Source organism: Neoarius graeffei, chromosome 1, assembly GCF_027579695.1.
Source record: "Neoarius graeffei isolate fNeoGra1 chromosome 1, fNeoGra1.pri, whole genome shotgun sequence".
Classification (NCBI taxonomy): domain Eukaryota; kingdom Metazoa; phylum Chordata; class Actinopteri; order Siluriformes; family Ariidae; genus Neoarius; species Neoarius graeffei.
Genome location: NC_083569.1, coordinates 61,126,319 through 61,142,681, shown reverse-complemented (window position 1 = coordinate 61,142,681; position 16,363 = coordinate 61,126,319). Strand labels below are relative to the sequence as shown.

The following is a 16,363-nucleotide window of genomic DNA, read 5'->3' as shown; positions in this document are numbered from 1 at the left end:
ACTGCAGCCTCCACACCACACAGAGATGCAGCTGGTCAGAACACTCTCTATGGTGCTTCTGTAGAGTGTAGTGAGGATGGGCAGGGGCAGGTGGGCTCTCCTTATCCTACGCAGGAAGTGCAGACATTGCTGTGCCTTCTTGACCAGTGACGCGGTGTTCACAGACCAGGTGAAGTTCTAATGTAGAAATTCCACGAGAGAATCCGAGATTGCAACATCACTTACACGCCACATAACTTACCGAGGCTGAGATCACCTCTTCAGGGTTGTTTACAACAATTTAGATGCCCGAGTGTCAGTCGTTGTGGATGTAAAATAAGCCCGAACGTCGCAAAGGGAAATTGTTTTTTGCCATCCTCAGTCCTGTAAAGGACATTTAGGCTACATCCACACGACAACGGCAACGAGATTTTATTTTAAAAAAATCGCGTCCACATGGGCAACGGATCAGTAAAATATCAGGTACATATGGCAACGCAACGCTTGCTGAAAACGATGTAATACAAATGCCACACCTCTATGTGCGCTGTAAGACGGTCCCATCGGAGACACCAGAACAACAGAAGTAGGACGCGTGCGCATAAACCCCTTCTACCCGGTGTGAAGCACTCACAGGAACAAGCACACAACAACAAGAAGAAGATGGCTGCGACTACGCGAGGAAATCGTGCCTTCTGTGCGTACAAATTAGTTTTATTAGTGTGCATAGTTTTATTATAACTTAATTTTCTTATTGTGTGTGAACATTTTGAAAAGCAGTCTTATCCAATAAAAAGAAATTCAAGAAATGGTTCAGTTACTTGTTTATTTAAAAGAAAAGCTGTATACAAAAGTGAATGCAATGCAGTGGTTCATACAAAACAGCGAGAGTGCTGCTTGTTCTAGTCATGTGGTTGTGACGTCATCGTAAACAAATCCGTTCTACTCGTCCAGACGACTTCGCAACGGCGCCGTTGCCAGATTTTTCCACTCTGGAACCCGTTCTCAAAAAATATCGTTTTGGGCACCCAAAACGCCGGTGCCGTGTGGACGCCAGGCCGAAACGATAAACAATTTTATCAGATTCACCTGAATCCGTTGCCGTGTGGACAGGGCCTTACTTTGAAGGAGCAAGCAGTGAAATGGCTGCATTTCATGTTTCTGATATCATTAAGATCACCTTCACCGCTTGTTTCTTCCTCCTTATTCTGGGTCAGACATATACGGTTGAATCATTTTTTCTCATCTCATTATCTGTAGCCGCTTTATCCTTCTACAGGGTCGCAGGCAAGCTGGAGCCTATCCCAGCTGACTACGGGCGAAAGGCGGGGTACACCCTGGACAAGTCGCCAGGTCATCACAGGGCTGACACATAGACACAGACAACCATTCACACTCACATTCACACCTACGCTCAATTTAGAGCCACCAGTTAACCTAACCTGCATGTCTTTGGACTGTGGGGGAAACCGGAGCACCCTGAGGAAACCCACGTGGACACGGGGAGAACATGCAAACTCCGCACAGAAAGGCCCTTGCCGGCCCCGGGGCTCGAACCCAGGACCTTCTTGCTGTGAGGCGACAGCGCTAACCACTACACCACCGTGCCGCCTGAATCATTTTTTGTTCAGGAATATTAACCACAAAAAAAATTACAATTTGAGTCAATGGCTGTGTTACTAACACAAACGGTGTACTTGTGTGTAAGCTATGTCACAAGTGGATATCCGGTTTTAGTGCAAATGCCGCACTCAGGAAAGCCTTTTTGTTTTGTTTAAGCAATATTGCAATTAAAAAAAAAAAAAAAAAGGATAAATTTGTTATGGATTTCTATTTTTTATTAAAATATGTGGGGGGAACGTCAGGGCACTTGCCATGATCAGCAAGCGGAGTTTATTTTTTGGGTTTTGTTTGACTTGAAGGGTTTTTTTTTTTTGGTTTGTTTGTTTTTTAAATGATGGATATAAAGAGTGAAGTTAAAGATGGTTTATATTTCCATGGAGCCTACGTAGATTGGAAAAAAAAAAATCAAATGTAGCTAAATATCACCAAGGAAACATTACTGTGGGTAACGGATTCAAACACACACTGTAGCTCTACTGCTAATGTAGAAATGTATAAGATTTTCACACTGCTGATTTCCAACTGCATTTAAACACTAAAGCATTTACAGAGAAAATGTGAACGTGTGCGTCTGTTTTCTCCATCTTTTTGTGAGCCATTTTCTGCTTTCTCTCAGACAAAGACCTCATCTACATGTGCCCGTTCAATGGAGCGCTCAAAGGGAAAGTGTTCATCACCAATTACAGACTGTACTTCAAGAGCACCGACACGGTGAGAGGCTGTGTGCATCTTTAGCTTCACGACACAGAGATTTTAGTTTTATCGAAAGGCAGACAGAGCTTGCAACACGCTCTCAGACACTCCAGCTTTTCTATTTGAGGTAAACGTGCTCAGCGGAGACGTTTCAGACAGCGTGAGTCAGGTTTCCTCCCTTCACCTCGCTCCACCTCTTGAGCAGTGGAACATCCAACAGCTCGCGGTTCTTCTGATGACGTGCCAGCTCGCTCTGAAAGCTTTCTCTCTTCTGTCCCTTTTTTCATTCCCTCCTTTCTCTCTCTCTCTCTCTCTCTCTCTCTCTCTCTCTCTGCCTTGAGATGTTTTCTGTCTTCCTCCCTTTAGTTAATGCTGTCTCTTAGCAATGCAGCACATCATGTTTGTCCTTGTGCAAGAATGAAGTGCAAAAAAACAAGCGATTAGGCATGAAAAAGAAAAGGGAGGGCTGTACGAATATCATATGAGGGAGTCTTTCATCTGTGTGCTGGCACGCTCCGTGGTTGGCACAGGTCAGGAGGCACCTGCAGTCCTGCCGCAAGTTTCAGCTCTTTCCGCTATCTGTTGGAGATAAAGAGAACAAGAGAAAGGCGGCAGATGAGGCGGATTTTCTAGTGGAAAACTTTTTATTCATATTTCCTCTCTCGCCTGTATGTGGCAGTGCGTAATTCAGTACACTTGTCCAAATCAGCAATTGTGCCGCAATAATAAAGATGAGATTTGTACTATTTATGCTACAGAAAGTAATCCAAGCCTAATAATAGTGCAATAATGCATGCGTGCCTTATGAGGAACAGCCATTAATCAACAAACGAGCATGTCGTCATTACGTTTCTTTGTTTTAGATTTGAACAAATGGCAGAGAGGAGACACTGAACTAGACATGGAGATTATTGAAGAGTAAACATTCTGCTATAGGGTGTGTTTCCCCTCACACTCGGTGTTCTCAGCATAGACACCAGATCCACCGTAACCCTGACTAAAGCGACGGTCACACTACAGCTCACAATGCTTTTGCGATGGGTTATCGATGAAAATGAGACGTTTTGGTGAGGCATGGCGATGTCCAGGCGGGCTAAAAATTGTCGTCATACAGCAGGTGAACGCTTGACTGTCGCGCCTTTGCGCGCTCAAGCGGCCACGCTCGCTTTCAGGACCCAGTCGTTATGGTTTTTTTGTAAATATCACGCCTACTAATAAACACTTCCTACACTTGCATCTGTCTACCACCACATACCTGAGCGAATACTTCGCAAAGTCTCTGTGAAAACAGCATGCTGATTGCGCTCAAATCAGTATCAGGTGTTTCCCATAACGACTGGGTCCTAAGCACGCGCACAACGTGCTCCGAAGTATCCCCGAATGTAAATGCACTTTCTATGCCAAGTTGGTGTAGTGTTAAGGCTCCAGTGAGCATCGGGGACATGGATTTGTGACAAATGCATATCAAGAGGCTCAGTGATGCTTCCCCAAGCTTCGGGAAATATTCCCAAACCCATCTGCGAGCATTCGCCGCTCAATTTGCTGATGAAAACCTCACCACCAAATTTCAACGCACGAGTTAAGATTTTTAGCAGCGTTTTTGGCCACTCATGAGCCGGAGACACACCAAAAAATAACTTGTGAAGCTCGGAGAACATTCGCTGTGTATCACACGATTGGTGGCGATGCTATCCATTTTTCATCGCCAAGTATTCGCAAACCCATCACGAGCTGTTATGTGACCAGGGCCTAAAGGGGCGTACATGTAGGAAGAGACTAGCGGTGATGTGGTGACCAGAGACCATGGAATGTCAATAAAATTTGGCAATTTGTAGCAATAACAGGTGAAATAACTGTCGGTGGCGCAAAATGGGCGGATACCTAGTTAAATTAATCTCGTCTTGGAGGTGATATGATTGAGGTGACTGGCAACAGGAGCAAAGGATACCACTGACTAACAGAGAAGTTATAATTGATGTATACAAGAGGCATACTCAAGCAGCCAGAGCCTGGAATGTCCACGAGCAGCCAACTGTTAGCTATGAAGTGATGGGAGACGAATGGATCGCTTAATATGTGGACAGACCTGAAGATAAATCACATGCTGAAGATGAATGAATGAAAGCAGCAGTTAGGAGTTATCCCAGTTTTGAGGATAAACGACCTACCTGGCAACTTGGAGCAACATTATAAAGCTCAGAGCAACTCGCATGTTTTTCAACAACTCACTAATTTAATTTACACCTGGTTTTGGGAAGTGAACAAAATAATGTGCCGGTTTGGCCGCTGCTAACTGCCTAAAGTGTAGTACGTTGAACAAAGTACAACTGCTACACCTCCCATTCCCTTCCATTACTGCCCACTTTTTGTGTAATCCATATGCTCGTTGCTGATTTACTCTTGAAAACATTCAGCTTAGTAGATCAGACCCTGAAAGACTAATATAATTATGTGATGTAGGTTATTGGATGGAGTATTAGTTGTACTGATTAGTGTTGCGCTGTGTATCTCAGGAGGTCCTAGTGACGCTGGATGTGCCCCTTGGTGTCATCAGCAGGATAGAGAAGATGGGCGGAGCCTCCAGCCGAGGGGAGAACTCTTACGGGCTGGACATCACTTGCAAGGTAACACACTCGGGTTCAGGACGGTAATATCTCGCTGGCCAGGTGTATTAGCTCAACAGAATCTTCAAAGCCATTTTAAACAAGTCAAGAATCAATCGGTCCTTCAGTCAGGTGATAGTTGAACATGCCAGTTGGCACTGCATGCAAACACAAGCACCGTCTCCCTGCGGAGTTCTCGCAAGGCTCTCAAAGTGCTTTACATCCTTGTTTTCAAATGTTTAAATAGATAAATTTTTGCCATTTAAAGTATTGTCGTATGGTTTTAGAAATTCACTATGGATAAAGATGTAATTTAATAGATGAAACCTTGTTCAGCAAATAACGTCAGAGAACGTGTGTTTACAGGACATGAGGAACTTGAGGTTTGCTCTGAAGCAGGAGGGTCACAGTCGCAGAGACATTTTTGGGGAGCTGTTTAAATATGCATTTCCTGTCTCTCATGGACTGGTCAGTTCAAACACACTCTTTATTATTATTATTATTAGCATCTCTTTACAGTTTGCAGGACACTCGGCACATTCTATAATTGCGGGTACATTTCAAGTGTCTACTCTGGCTACGTTTACATTAGACCGTATCTGTCTCGTTTTCTTCGCGGATGCACTGTCCGTTTACATTAAACCCCCTGGAAACGCCAGGAAACGGGAATCCGCCAGCGTCCACGTATTCAATCCAGATCGTGTCAGCTCCGGTGCTGTGTAAACATTGAGATACGCGGATACGCTGTGCTGAGCTCTAGCTGGCGTCTCATTGGACAACGTCACTGTGACATCCACCTTCCTGATTCGCTGGCGTTGGTCATGTGACGCGACTGCTGAAAAACGGCGCGGACTTCCGCCTTGTATCACCTTTCATTAAAGAGTATAAAAGTATGAAAATACTGCAAATACTGATGCAAATACTGCCCATTGTGTAGTTATGATTGTCTTTAGGCTTGCCATCCTTCCACTTGCAAGTGGTAAGTGATATGCGCTGGGATCACACACACAGCGGCTCAGTCCCGAATCGTGGCTTGTTCACTTCACTCGCGCGCTCTGTGAGCTGCGCAGGGCCGGAGTGCGCACCCTCCAGAGGGCACTCGCTGTTCAGGGCGGAGTGATTTGGAGCGCAGGATGCCTGCGGAGCCGAGCGTATCCGTGTATTAGGCTTGCCATCCTTCTACTTGCAAGTGGTGAGCCTTGCGCATGCCCTAAATGCACTGGGATCATGTTACGCGCCGTCTGAAATGCACTGGGATCATGTTACGCGCCGTCTAAAGTCATGTGATTAGCGTATCCGCGTATTGGCGTTGCTGTGTGCACGGCTAACGGTTTTAGTGTAAACGTGAATCGTTTTAAGAACGTTAATCTGATGATCCACTGATTCGACGTAATGTAAACGTAGCCTCTGTTAGTCGTCGTCGTCAACTCTGTTATCATTAAACTGGGCAGTCGATGATGAGAGTTGACATTTTCCACCATTGTGTCTCAGCTCCACATGCTAACTTAAAACTAGCGACCACATGGCATGTATAAAAACAGAATTTTATAGATTTTAATCATTATATTATTGTTGTTGTTTTTTTTTTTTAAATGAGCGAGAGATTCACCCCAATATCGCAATAACAGATTTGATGAGTAATTAACCTACTATTGGTGTATCCTCAACATTTTGTTCAAATTAACCAGAAAAGGAACATGTAACATGCCTCCCTGCCTTTCTGACGTTTCGTGCCAGAGGAAGTGACCTCTCTCGGTGCAGGTGGTCATGCGTATTATTAAAAGTCTTTGTGGATATTGTGCAGTTTTATAACGGAGTTGATAAGAGCATTGGAACGGATGAAATGTCGCATAATACAGAAAATAGACTTTCTGTGCAATTGATTTTATAACGGTTAACAGAATAAGCCCCAAAAACCAGATTGTTAGACTGAATCACTTCATGTTTATTCAAGCTGAATGGATGAGTCAGTAGATGAAGACGGCCGGTAACGTGGGGGGAGGGGCGGGAGTCATTTAGTTAATATTTTATGGATAAACCGGGTTTAAAATGTATATCAAGCACCGCTATCGGTAAAAGTTCGTCATACTTTTGTTCAAAACTGATTCAGTAAAGATTTCTTTTGTGGAAAATAACAAAAGGTTGATCTCCGAGACGTGAAATGTACCCCGAATTCTAGAATGACCCACTCGCCTAACTTGGAGGGGCTGTATCCCAAATCCATTCATTAGAAGGTAATTCAATGTGTGTGTCTCTGAATTTGACGCACTGTCCTCCTCTCCTTCCCCCCATACTATAGCAACTCTTTTCATATTTGAGTCAGGAGAAATTTGAGGAGAACGGCTGGGGAGTTTACAAACCCATGGATGAATACAGACGTCAGGTAAGGAACAGAGCAACTCTGTCTATTTTCACGGTGATCTGGAAACAGCACTCGCACTGTTTTTGCTTTGTGGATACACCCCCAGCTGCTCAGTGTTTTTCCTCTCTGGTCTTAAAAACATTTTTGCATTAACCTAGATTGTGCAGATTTTACCCAGACGTGATTACTCAATTCATAGCCTGAAGGATTCTAAACAGTTATGGTCAGGGCTAGGAACAGGTCTTGTGATTTTTTTTATTCAGCAAATCCTCTCTTATCCTCTTTGCTAGCTAGCTATTTATTTATTTATTTATTTAGGAACGTGGGCTGATGAATTGGTTTGAATTGATTACAGTTTTTGCAGTTCTCTGCAGATTTGACAATACATTATGGTTGGCCTGTAATGCTCTTAGTAGCCGTCAGACTTGTCACAGTAAAGCTGCTGAAGGAGGTGCTATTTATTTATTTATTTATTTATTTATTGTTATTCTATTCCAGTGCAGTTTGGTCAAATTTATCAGGCCTCTCACGACTGGCTCCTGATATGGGATTAGTTATTGCTTTTTATGAATATGATGAGTTGGACAAGCATGGCTGCTCTCCAACCTGCAACTTTACCAGCATGTTTGAGAAATCCAGCCTCCGGTCTCTGTACGTTCACATTTTGACCAGTTAGCACTGACTCCAGAAACACTGCCAGTGTTGGTGCCCAGATTGCAATATCGTAGCATTGAGAAAAATATACTTGCTTAAAAAATGTTAATCTCTGTCTATGAATTGTACCACTTACAAGCACAATGTAAAAGGTGATTTCCTGTTCATTTTGTGAACTGTGATGATGATTCATGTTTGTGTTTTAAGCTGCAGATTGTTGCCAGATAATTTCTCGCCTGCCTCCTAACACCATGAGCTGAACATCTAACTTTCAGTCTTATTCCATCTGTAATTAATCCCTAAATAACCACTTTATTCCAGTATTGTATTTCTTTCTTCTCACGGTCTGAAACTTTGATGGTTCAATTCTATCGTAATTGTAGAGAGCTTTTAACAAATAGACACACTCAAAAATCAGAAATCCAGATGTACAGTGGTGCTTGAAAGTTTGTGAACCCTTTAGAATTTTCTATATTTCTGCATAAATATGACCTAAAACAACATTAGATTTTCACACAAGTCCTAAAAGTAGATAAAGAGAACCCAGTTAAAGAAACAAGACAAAAATATTATATTTGGTCATTTATGTATTGAGGAAAATGATCCAATATGACGTATCTGTGAGTGGCAAAAGTATGTGAACCTCTAGGATAAGCAATTAATTTGAAGGTGAAATTAGAGTCCGATGTTTTCAATCAATGGGATGACAATCAGGTGTGAGTGGGCACCCTGTTTTATTTAAAGAACAAGGATCTATCAAAGTCTGATCTTCACAACACATGTTTGTGGAAGTGTATCATGGCACGAACAAAGGAGATTTCTGAGGACCTCAGAAAAAGCGTTGTTGATGCTCATCAGGCTGGAAAAGGTTACAAAACCATCTCTAAAGAGTTTGGACTCCACCAATCCACAGTCAGACAGATTGTGTACAAATGGAGGAAATTCAAGACCATTGTTACCCTCCCCAGGAGTGGTCGACCAACAAAGATCACTCCAAGAGCAAGGCGTGTAATAGTCGGCGAGGTCACAAAGGACCCCAGGGTAACTTCTAAGCAACTGAAGGCCTCTCTCACATTGGCTAATGTTCATGAGTCCACCATCAGGAGAACACTGAACAGCAATGGTGTGCATGGCAGGGTTGCAAGGAGAAAGCCACTGCTCTCCAAAAAGAACATTGCTGCTCATCTGCAGTTTGCTAAAGATCATGTAGACAAGCCAGAAGGCTATTGGAAAAATGTTTTGTGGATGGATGAGACCAAAATGGAACTATTTGGTTTAAATGAGAAGCATTATGTTTGGAGAAAGGAAAACACTGCATTGCAGCATAAGAACCTTATCCCATCTGCAGCGCTCGAAACTAACGGTGTCCCGACGTCCCGGGGACCATAAAAAATGTCATCGGGACACAAAATTATCATATCTGGGACAATCCCGGGACAATGGAAAAAAATAGAGCTAGAAAAAAAGTTCTACATTAATATTATTTACAAAGCCGTAACAGATACGTAGACGTTCACCTAATTTGTCAATTTTAATTTTAAAACGTTAACAGCGAAAAATACATTAGTAGCTACACTTTCGATGCCCCTGCATCCGTAGGCTACAGAGCAGCGCATTCTGTTCTAGAATCTTCGGCTGGAATCCGCATTATATGGAGTTGGAATGGAATTGCTACCGCACACGCTGCGCCGACTCTTGCCAGAACAAAAATGCTTAAGTGGTTGAAGCGGACCGACCGCGGGGAAGAAACTGAAAGCCCAGACATAACGTCTCCGGGACCTTCAGGATCCAAAGTGTCATCGCCTGGTCTGCAGGCAACGCTAGCAACTGAATGAACTTAATGAACACTGTTAGACACGTTATAAAATACAACAGGAATGATGTGGATGATATTGATGGAAGATACCGTTCAACAGAATAAGTGAGTTTTCTTGGTGTCTTTCTAGTTCAGAAAGTTTAGTCAGTCAGCAGCACAACTCGGCTCGGACCTGCCACTATGCTGATGTTGCTAACATTTGCACCCACGTTTCGGCAGCGTAAGTTCATAAAATGGATAACGGAAAGTTCATAAAAATGGATAACGGTAATGGATAACGGAAAGTTCATAAAAATGGATAACGGTCTCATCTCATTATCTGTAGCCGCTTTATCCTGTTCTACAGGGTCGCAGGCAAGCTGGAGCCTATCCCAGCTGACTACGGGCGAAAGGCGGGGTACACCCTGGACAAGTCGCCAGGTCATCACAGGGCTATGGATAACGGTAATGGTGAAAATTATAAGTTGGCCTTATAAGTGCCAACAGATATTCAAGGTATAAGTAGATGAAATGAACATAAAAGGGGTCTTATTTTCAACTAAAGTGTACTGCAGATGTAGGGAGTTGAAACATTTTCTGAATGAGCTAGTTGGCCCCTTTAAATAAACGGGTATCTATTCATACAGTGAGATCGCCAAAGTTTAATAAACTGAAAATGCAATAACTGTAATTTTGAAGTAGATGATGTATAGGACATGTGTCGCTTGTGTCTTGTGACTTATTGTAAAAATGATATAAAGGGTTCAAAATCGCATAGTTACAAATATAATAGTAACTTCATATGATAATATTAACCACTGGTTATTTCAGAGAGGAAAAAAATGGGGACACTATTGCTTCCATTCGGGACAATACAACACAGAATTCTGGACCACTGGGGAGGACAAAGAAAAAAAGTTCATTTTGAGCCCTGCCCATCTGTGAAACATGGTGGTGGTAGTATCATGGTTTGGGCCTGTCTTGCTGCATCTGGGCCAGGATGGCTTGCCATCATTGATAGAACAATGAATTCTGAATTATACCAGCGAATTCTAAAGGAAAATGTCAGGACATCTGTCCATGAACTGAATCTCAAGAGAAGGTGGGCCATGCAGCAAGACAACGACCCTAAGCACACAAGTTGTTCTACCAAAGAATGGTTAAAGAAGAATAAAGTTAATGTTTTGGAATGGCCAAGTCAAAGTCCTGACCTTAATCCAATGGAAATGTTGTGGAAGGACCTGAAGCGAGCAGTTCATGTGAGGAAACCCACCAACATCCCAGAGTTGAAGCTGTTCTGTACGGAGGAATTTTAGCCCATTCCTCCAAGCCGGTGTGCAGGACTGATCAACAGTTACCGCAAACGTTTAGTTGCAGTTATTGCTGCACAAGGGGGTCACACCAGATACTGAAAGCAAAGGTTCACATACTTTTGCCACTCACAGATCTGTAATATTGGATCATTTTCCTCAATAAATAAATGACCAAGTATAATATTTTTGTCTCATTTGTTTAACTGGGTTCTCTTTATCTACTTTTAGGACTTGTGTGAAAATCTGGTGATGTTTTAGGTCATATTTATGCAGAAATATAGAAAATTCTAAAGGGTTCACAAACTTTCAAGCAGCACTGTAGATTTAGTCCCTGATGAGCAAACTGGAGTTGACAGTTGAAAGGAAAAATTCACTGAGGCGACATGAAGAAACCTTGAGAGGAACCAGACTCAAAGCGGGACCCAGTCTCTTCTGGTTGACCGGATAGCGCGATTTATAAATGATTACTCTTCCACAACTGTATACTAGGAAGTTGAATAGTGCGAAAGGTGTTGAAAGGATGTTCTGTGTGAGCGTATTGTAAATGAGGGTGTTGGGAGACTCTTGAGGATTACAGCAGTAGTTTCTTAGGTTTACAGAATCTGTTTGAGATTATCCATTAAGTTCAGCATCAACTGTTTATTGAATCAGTATTACAGAAAAATAAATTTTCATTAAGAAAAATACTATTTCGGTTTGAATGTAGGTACTCCACGATGGTGTCCTGTTTGTTTTGCAGTGTGTGGGAGAGCTTGTGGAGAAAGTACACTGCCTTGCACTCCTGATATTTGTTTGGAGCACTGTTAGCTTTGATTACAGCATGCATGCACCGTGGCATTGTTTCAGTAAACTTATGCAATGTCGCAACATTTCTTTTCAGTTCAAAGTTGTATTAATTTTTCACTGAGCTCTTGTCTTGACGATAGTCAAACCACTCTGTAAAGTCTTCTCCAGCACATCCCAAAGACACTTCAATGGGGTTAAGGTCGGGACTCTGTGGTGGCCAATTCATGTGTGAAAATGATCCTTCATGCTTCCTGAACCACTCTTTCACAGTCTGAGCCCTAAGTTTATGCCCGTGTCATCGGGGAAGAAAAAAATTCCATTGACATGATAATCTGGTCATTCAGGTCGTCCGCTGACTTCGTTTTATTGCCCCATAATGTCGTTGAGCCTCAACCTGACCAACTGAAGCAACCCCAGATCATAACGCTGCCTCCAGAGGCTTGTACAGTGGCCACTACGTGTGATGGACGCATCGCTTCATGCGCTTCCCTTCTTACCCTGACACGCCCATCACTCAGGAACAGGGTAAATCTGGACTTCTCAAACCACATGACCTTTTTCCATTGCTCCGGAGTCCAATCTTTATGCACCCTAGCAAACTGAAGCCTGATTAGCTTCACTAACAAGTGGTTTTCTTATTAAACACAGCTGTTTAGTCCCAATCCTATGAGTTCTCATCTCACTGGGAGTGTGGAAATGTTTTTAATTTCACTATTAAACATAGCCGTGAGTTTTAGTGTTGAGTTTTGTTTTTTAACAATTCAACTTCACTAAGCATTCAAGTGATCTCTGATCATGGTCAGTCAGGATCTTTTTCCAACCACGTTTCTTCGATGAAGTTGATGGTTCACCACGATCCTTCCATGTTTTAATAATGCGTTGGACAGTTCTTAACCCCGTTCCAGTAATTTCAGCAACTTCCTTAGTTGTTTTCTTTGCTTGATGCAGACCATTAATTTGACCTTTCTGAAATCCAGGAACATCTTTTCCATGACCGCAGGATACGTCTTCCGACGTGTTTGTTTAAGAAATGAGAAGCTACTCACTGCATCAGTTCAAGTTAAGAGAATTGTTGCCAGATGAAACACATTAATCACTGCAGTAATTATCCAATCAAAGGCTCTTATGTATTTGCTTATTTAAATCCAAATGGCGACTTTTTTTGCCTGGTAGTGTATTTTAGCAATCAGTGATAATAGTTCACAAATTGCATATTTGGCTACCATGAGCAGTGCTCAAGGGAAAAAAAATGGATGAAGAAATGTACACCATATACACAAACACACCAAAGTGGGTTTATAATAAATTTCCTCTGGTCCATGTGATCATATTGCTGCGTTGTATGACATTCTCCTCTGGTTTCTCTAGGGTCTGCCTAATGAGAGATGGAGGATTTCTTTCATCAACTCAAGCTACGATCTGTGTGACACTTATCCCACCATCCTGGTCGTCCCATTCCAAACCACGGATGAGGATTTGCGGCGAGTGGCCACATTCCGCTCTCGCTGTCGTATACCGGTGAGCTTAGATCTCAAGTCCTTACCACGTGGACCATCTGTAAGACCCCATAAAGCTCATTTCAGAGATGCATACTGTACGATGCATAGTGTATATGCAGCTTTTCCTTGTTTGTGCAGGTGCTATCATGGATCCACAGGGAGAAGCAGGCGGTGATAATGCGCTGTAGCCAGCCCCTGGTGGGAATGAGCGGCAAGCGCAATAAAGATGACGAGCGCTACCTCGATGTCATCCGGGAGAACAACAACACACCCAAACTCACCATCTATGACGCTAGACCTAACGTTAATGCTGTGGCCAACAAGGTGAGAGGTTTATAGAGGCTGTTTGACAAACTGGGGACGTATGTGGAACTGAACACATATTTCATATTTTCTGCGATGGCTAATTTGTAATAGTGCGAACTGGAATTTATACAGCACTTTGCGTTCAAGCAGTTGTAATTCACTGCAAATTGCTAATAAGGAAGAACAGCTGAGGTTAAACGAATATGGATTAAAATACTCAGATTTATAGAAAGTTCCTGATATGCAAGTTGTTACTTAACAGGATTAACAGCAGATCTTGAATAAATCCATAGTCAGAAAACGAACAGGAGAATAAATATTAATCTCTGTGACAAAGTAAGAACTTCTGGAGCTTTGGCGCTGAGATGTGATCATTCCATGCTCTGTCTTTCCTGCAAAGCGATTAACGCCGGACAATTTCTCTAACAATTGCTGCACGTCAAACCCATTCAGCATCTCTGTAGCACCTCGTATTGCTCTTACCTTTTTTTTTTATCCCCCGCTGGCCGAAAGGCCCGAAGGGGGATTATGTCGTGGCGACTTCCGTCCATCCGTCCCAGGAAGGGTGCTCACTTTCTGAAATCAACTCCTCTCTCAATTTTTGGCAGAATTTCATGAAACTTGGCAAATTGCATTGTGTTATGTCGGTAGTACGCATATTGTTATTTTGTTCAATTCGGTTACATTTTACCAGAGTTGCGGTCCTTGATTTAACAACCTTGTACTTTCACAATCTCGTGAAGGTGTGCTCGCCTTCTGACATCAACTCCTTTCACAATTTTTGGGTGAATTTCTCAAAGCTTGCCAAAAGGCCTTGTTATATGACGGTAATATGCATATTGCAATTTTTATTTCGTTTGTGAAAATTTTCCCAGAGTTTTGACCCTTGATTAAATAACTTGTACTTTTGACAATTTCATGAGGGTGTACGTTCTTCTGAAATCAACTCCTCTCAGTTTGTGGAGGAATTTCATCAAACTTGGCAAAAGGCTTTGTTATAGGACAGTTATACGCATACTGAAATTTTGTTTAATTTGGGCAGATTTGACCAGAGTTCTGCCCTTGATTATTAACAAATTTGTACTTTGGCAATTTCATCAAAGTGTGCTTGCTTTCTGAAATCAACTTCCCTCTGAATTTTTATCCCCCGCTGGCTGAAAGGTCCGAAGGGGGATTATGTCATGGCGTCTGTCTGTCTGTCTGTCTGTCTGTCTGTCTGTCCATCCTGGGAAGGGTACTCACCTTCTGAAATCAACTCCTCACAAAGTTTTTAGAGGAATTTCACGAAACTTGACAGGATTCTTTGTTATATGTCGGTAATACGCATATTGCAATTTCATTCAATTCAGTCACATTTTATCAGAGTTATGGCAGAGTTGCCAGCGGGGGATATTGTGCTCTCAGAGCACTCTTGTTCAGTGCAGGAAAACTGGTTTTTTTTTTTTTTTTAAAGTGAAATGCTTGTGGGTGGTGGTTTTTGTTTTTTTGTTTTTTTTTTTTAAACAGAAGCATTCCACTTTTTTTTTTTTTTTTTTTCCTCTGTAGTTAAAATCTCTCATCTCATTATCTGTAGCCGCTTTATCCTTCTACAGGGTTGCAGGCAAGCTGGAGCCTATCCCAGCTGACTACGGGTGAAAGGCGGGGTACACCCTGGACAAGTCGCCAGGTCATCACAGGGCTGACACATAGACACAGACAACCATTCACACTCACATTCACACCTACGGTCAATTTAGAGTCACCAGTTAACCTAACTTGCATGTCTTTGGACTGTGGGGGAAACCGGAGCACCCGGAGGAAACCCACGCGGACACGGGGAGAACATGCAAACTCCACACAGAAAGGCCCTCGCCGGCCCCGGGGCTCGAACCCGGACCTTCTTGCTGTGAGGCGACAGCGCTAACCACTACACCACCGTGCCGCCCCGTAGTTAAAATCAGTTCTGTAAATCACTAGATGAGGCTGGGTAGTTCTCTTAATTTAATGCCTCATAATGGTTAATAACAGACGAACATGGCAGATCACCAGGGTGTGATGGCACTTTTAACAGCCAAGATGGATTTGACTCTTGTATAAGTCATTAGGAAGTATTTATTGGAACGACATGAAATTTGATGATTTTTTCCCCCAGTTTTTTTGCCAGTATGTTTATTTTAATGCAATTCGTTTCCCATTTCTAAGTCCTTCTTAAATGAAAAACCAGATCAATTTTCAAATTGCGTGCTGTCATTACAGGCATATTTAAGCCTTATGTGCTAAATGCAGAGTTGTGCAGTAGCTGGAAGTGAGTGTATTTAATAAGTGAGCTCATTAGAGTAAGGAGTGTGACAGCATGTTTCTCCAACCGTTTAACATTAGCACACAGGAGACGGGTCCTGAGTACAATGTCTTGCAAAAGTATTCATCCCTCTTGGTGTTTTGTCCTGTTTTGTCACGTTGGAGTTAGTACCATTTTTTTGATTTACACAACATGCCTACCACTTTAAAGGTAAAAACTTATTTTTTTTTTTTGTGGCACAAACAATTAAGGTGAAAAAAACAGAAATCTGGAGTGTGCATAAGTATTCACCCTGTTTTGTATGAAACCCCTAAATAAGAGCTGGTCCAACCAATTCACTTCATAAGTCACATAATTAGCTGATTAAGATCCACCTGTGTCCAAAGTGTCACATGATCTGTCACATGATGTCATCTGTATAAATCAACCTGTTCTGGAAGGACCCTGACTCTGCAACACTACTAAGCAAGCA

General features: G+C 42.4%; 1 protein-coding gene across 3 annotated transcripts in view; it reads left to right on the top strand.

Annotated features, from left to right (window-relative positions):
• mtm1 (myotubularin 1) overlaps positions 1-16,363 on the top strand; it is a 134,334-nt gene that overhangs the window by 67,090 nt on the left and 50,881 nt on the right. For all 3 annotated transcript variants that reach the window (XM_060935982.1, XM_060935990.1, XM_060935999.1), the window contains exons 4-9: positions 2,219-2,313; positions 4,809-4,919; positions 5,265-5,366; positions 7,198-7,281; positions 13,177-13,326; positions 13,446-13,631. In XM_060935982.1, coding sequence (XP_060791965.1) covers positions 2,219-2,313; positions 4,809-4,919; positions 5,265-5,366; positions 7,198-7,281; positions 13,177-13,326; positions 13,446-13,631 — 728 coding nt within the window. The remainder of the gene's footprint in view (positions 1-2,218; positions 2,314-4,808; positions 4,920-5,264; positions 5,367-7,197; positions 7,282-13,176; positions 13,327-13,445; positions 13,632-16,363) is intronic.